Source organism: Oncorhynchus keta, chromosome 10, assembly GCF_023373465.1.
Source record: "Oncorhynchus keta strain PuntledgeMale-10-30-2019 chromosome 10, Oket_V2, whole genome shotgun sequence".
Taxonomy (NCBI): domain Eukaryota; kingdom Metazoa; phylum Chordata; class Actinopteri; order Salmoniformes; family Salmonidae; genus Oncorhynchus; species Oncorhynchus keta.
Window position 1 is genome coordinate 80,181,797 of NC_068430.1, and position 4,784 is coordinate 80,186,580.

The 4,784-nt window shown below is 42.3% G+C and overlaps 1 protein-coding gene across 9 annotated transcripts; it reads left to right on the top strand.

The window, feature by feature from the left end:
• The first annotated feature begins 2,832 nt into the window (after positions 1 to 2,832).
• On the top strand, positions 2,833 to 4,070 carry LOC127932481 (uncharacterized). Of its 9 annotated transcripts, none has more exons than XM_052528252.1 (3): positions 2,833 to 3,084; positions 3,124 to 3,396; positions 3,495 to 4,070. In XM_052528252.1, exons 1-3 carry the CDS (start codon positions 2,833 to 2,835, stop codon positions 3,984 to 3,986), a joined length of 1,017 nt encoding a protein of 338 aa, XP_052384212.1. In that variant the 3' UTR covers positions 3,987 to 4,070. The 9 variants fall into 9 exon arrangements, with proteins under 9 accessions (XP_052384212.1, XP_052384215.1, XP_052384218.1 ...); XM_052528255.1 differs by having other exon boundaries at positions 2,833 to 3,045; XM_052528258.1 differs by having other exon boundaries at positions 2,833 to 3,006.
• The last annotated feature ends 714 nt before the right edge of the window (positions 4,071 to 4,784 follow it).

Consider the following 4,784-nt stretch of genomic DNA (forward strand, 5'->3'; position numbering starts at 1 on the left):
CAGGAAACTAAGTGATACTGACCATAAACTGTTCTTTCTCCTTTAACGTGACCTGACCTCAACCCCCTTCAACACTAATCCATAGCTCTTTCCTTACACTCAGGATATTCCAAGTTTAATTCATTCCTCTTACAGATAACCATTAATTTGGTGTAGACCCTCTAAACCTAAGCACTCAATATTTCAATAGGACACCTGATAATTAACCCAAGTTTAGGAGTTAGTACCCAGAATCCATCACTGTTAATTGACTACAGCTTGGCTTTCAATGCCTCTACAGCTTGGCCTTCAATGCCATAGTGCCATCTAATCATGACAACATAGTCCCTGTTGTCCCTGAGTGTATGTGTGTACATACACTCTTCAGATCTTGTTACAGACGTGTGTGTGTGTGTACATACACTCTTCAGATCTTGTTACAGATGTGTGTGTGTGTGTACATACCCTCTTCAGATCTTGTTACAGATGTGTGTGTGTGTGTACATACCCTCTTCAGATCTTGTTACAGACGTGTGTGTGTGTGTACATACCCTCTTCAGATCTTGTTACAGATGTGTGTGTGTGTGTACATACCCTCTTCAGATCTTGTTACAGACGTGTGTGTGTGTGTACATACCCTTTTCAGATCTTGTTACAGACATGTGTGTGTGTGTGTACATACCCTTTTCAGATCTTGTTACAGACGTGTGTGTGTGTGTACATACCCTCTTCAGATCTTGTTACAGACGTGTGTGTGTGTGTACATACCCTTTTCAGATCTTGTTACAGACGTGTGTGTGCTCATTGTTAGAGCAGACAGTCCAATATCTAGTCAATATAATACATGTACGTCATTTAGCCAGAGAGACTTACAGGAGCAATTAGGTTTAATGCCTTATTTCATCTCGTCGCCTCAGGGATTCAAACCAGCTACCTTGCAGTTACTGGCCCAACACTCTTAACTGCTGGGCTACCTGCATCCCATAATAGATTATCTATGTTGTCAGGAGGAACGGTCTAGAGAAGTCAGATGTGTTTTTTATTTAGTGAAGTTTAAACAACACTATATACAATTCAGACACAATCACATCATTAAACCACCACAGTATATGATAACAGATTTATTTTACACCAAACTTCACATTATACTAGTACAGTCACCACCATCATCACTACCATCACCATCATCATCATCATCATCATCAACTTCACCATCATCACTACCTTCACCATCATCATCACCATCATCATCATCACCATCATCATCACCATCATCATCATCCAAATAACAATATTAATAACAATAGTAATAATAATTATAACTATCATAATAATAGTAACAACAACAACAACAATAATAATAATCTATTGGGTGGTTGGGCTTGTTGCCGTGGTTATTGAGTACTGATGGTGAATGTCGTCACTAAGTAAAACACAACAGATGAGGAAATCTGATCAGACAGATCAGAAAAGGAAGAGTTGTTTCTCAGACAGTTCCATGACACTGTTCCACGAGACTGTTCCACGAGACTGTTCCATGACACTGTTCCATGACACTGTTCCATGACACTGTTCCATGAGACTGTTCCACGAGACTGTTCCACGACAATGTTCCATGACACTGTTCCATGACACTGTTCCATGACACTGTTCCATGACACTGTTCCATGACACTGTTCCACGAGACTGTTCCACGAGACAGTTCCATGACACTGTTCCATGACACTGTTCCATGACACTGTTCCACGAGACTGTTCCACGACACTGTTCCATGACACTGTTCCATGACACTGTTCCACGAGACTGTTCCATGACACTGTTCCATGACACTGTTCCACGAGACTGTTCCACGACACTGTTCCATGACACTGTTCCATGACACTGTTCCATGACACTGTTCCATGACACTGTTCCATGACACTGTTCCACGAGACTGTTCCACGAGACAGTTCCATGACACTGTTCCATGACACTGTTCCATGACACTGTTCCATGACACTGTTCCACGAGACTGTTCCACGACACTGTTCCATGACACTGTTCCATGACACTGTTCCATGACACTGTTCCACGAGACTGTTCCACGAGACAGTTCCATGACACTGTTCCATGACACTGTTCCATGACACTGTTCCATGACACTGTTCCACGAGACTGTTCCATGACACTGTTCCATGACACTGTTCCATGACACTGTTCCATGACACTGTTCCACAAGACTGTTCCACAAGACTGTTCCATGACACTGTTCCATGACACTGTTCCACGAGACTGTTCCACGAGACAGTTCCATGACACTGTTCCACGACACTGTTCCATGACACTGTTCCATGACACTGTTCCACGAGACTGTTCCACGACACTGTTCCACGACACTGTTCCACGACACTGTTCCACGAGACTGTTCCACGACACTGTTCCACGAGACTGTTCCATGACACTGTTCCATGACACTGTTCCATGACACTGTTCCACGACACTGTTCCATGACACTGTTCCACGAGACTGTTCCACGACACTGTTCCACGACACTGTTCCACGAGACTGTTCCACGACACTGTTCCACGAGACAGTTCCATGACACTGTTCCATGACACTGTTCCACGACACTGTTCCATGACACTGTTCCATGACACTGTTCCACGAGACTGTTCCATGACACTGTTCCATGACACTGTTCCACGAGACTGTTTCACGACACTGTTCCACGAGACAGTTCCATGACACTGTTCCATGACACTGTTCCATGACACTGTTCCACGACACTGTTCCACGACACTGTTCCATGACACTGTTCCATGACACTGTTCCACGACACTGTTCCATGACACTGTTCCATGATATCCTGATATAATGCTGTGTTCTCTCCAGGTGTCTATAGGTCCTGATATAATGTTGTGTTCTCTCCAGGTGTCTATAGGTCCTGATATAATGTTGTGTTCTCTCCAGGTGTCTATAGGTCCTGATATAATGTTGTGTTCTCTCCAGGTGTCTATAGGTCCTGATATAATGTTGTGTTCTCTCCAGGTGTCTATAGGTCCTGATATAATGTTGTGTTCTCTCCAGGTGTCTATAGGTCCTGATATAATGTTGTGTTCTCTCCAGGTGTCTATAGGTCCTGATATAATGCTGTGTTCTCTCCAGGTGTCTATAGGTCCTGATATAATGTTGTGTTCTCTCCAGGTGTCTATAGGTCCTGATATAATGTTGTGTTCTCTCCAGGTGTCTATAGGTCCTGATATAATGTTGTGTTCTCTCCAGGTGTCTATAGGTCCTGATATAATGTTGTGTTCTCTCCAGGTGTCTATAGGTCCTGATATAATGTTGTGTTCTCTCCAGGTGTCTATAGGTCCTGATATAATGTTGTGTTCTCTCCAGGTGTCTATAGGTCCTGATATAATGCTGTGTTCTCTCCAGGTTGTTCCAGGTGTCTATAGGTCCTGATATAATGTTGTGTTCTCTCCAGGTGTCCATAGGTCCTGATATAATGCTGTGTTCTCTCCAGGTTGTTCCAGGTGTCTATAGGTCCTGATATAATGCTGTGTTCTCTCCAGGTGTCTATAGGTCCTGATATAATGCTGTGTTCTCTCCAGGTGTCTATAGGTCCTGATATAATGCTGTGTTCTCTCCAGGTGTCTATAGGTCCTGATATAATGCTGTGTTCTCTCCAGGTGTCTATAGATCCTGATATAATGCTGTGTTTCCAAGTCTACAACTCACTTTGTTCTCTCTCTACTTATAGGAACTTAAATACAAACGTCATGTACTTTATGTTCTCTCTCTCTCTCTTTGCAAGTTTACCAATTTGTACTTCCCTATTTCTGCATCACTCACTATCTCTCTCTCTCTTTCACTATCTCTCTCTCTCTTTCACTATCTCTCTCTCTCTTTCACTATCTCTCTCTCTCTTTCACTATCTCTCTCTCTCTCATTATGAGGTGTCTACAGTAGTAGACTATGTAGCAGAGTGTTTAATGGTGCAGTACATTATGAGGTGTCTACAGTAGTAGACTATGTAGCAGAGTGTTTAATGGTGCAGTACATTATGAGGTGTCTACAGTAGTAGACTATGTAGCAGAGTGTTTAATGGTGCAGTACATTATGAGGTGTCTACAGTAGTAGACTATGTAGCAGAGTGTTTAATGGTGCAGTACATTATGAGGTGTCTACAGTAGTAGACTATGTAGCAGAGTGTTTAATGGTGCAGTACATTATGAGGTGTCTACAGTAGTAGACTATGTAGCAGAGTGTTTAATGGTGCAGTACATTATGAGGTGTCTACAGTAGTAGACTATGTAGCAGAGTGTTTAATGGTGCAGTACATTATGAGGTGTCTACAGTAGTAGACTATGTAGCAGAGTGTTTAATGGTGCAGTACATTATGAGGTGTCTACAGTAGTAGACTATGTAGCAGAGTGTTTAATGGTGCAGTACATTATGAGTTGTCTACAGTAGTAGACTATGTAGCAGAGTGTTTAATGATGCAGTACATTATGAGGTGTCTACAGTAGTAGACTATGTAGCAGAGTGTTTAATGGTGCAGTACATTATGAGGTGTCTACAGTAGTAGACTATGTAGCAGAGTGTTTAATGGTGCAGTACATTATGAGGTGTCTACAGTAGTAGACTATGTAGCAGAGTGTTTAATGGTGCAGTACATTATGAGGTGTCTACAGTAGTAGACTATGTAGCAGAGTGTTTAATGGTGCAGTACATTATGAGGTGTCTACAGTAGTAGACTATGTAGCAGAGTGTTTAATGGTGCAGTACATTATGAGGTGTCTACAGTAGTAGACTATGTAGCA

Excerpts from the sequence above, each read along its gene's own strand:
- LOC127932481 (XM_052528250.1), top strand. The coding sequence starts at position 2,833 with ATGCTGTGTTCTCTCCAGGTGTCTATAGGTCCTGATATAATGTTGTGT. Across the intron at positions 3,397-3,494 it reads TAATGCTGTGTTCTCTCCAG|GTGTCTATAGGTCCTGATAT; the intron begins GTTGTTCCAGGT and ends AGGTTGTTCCAG.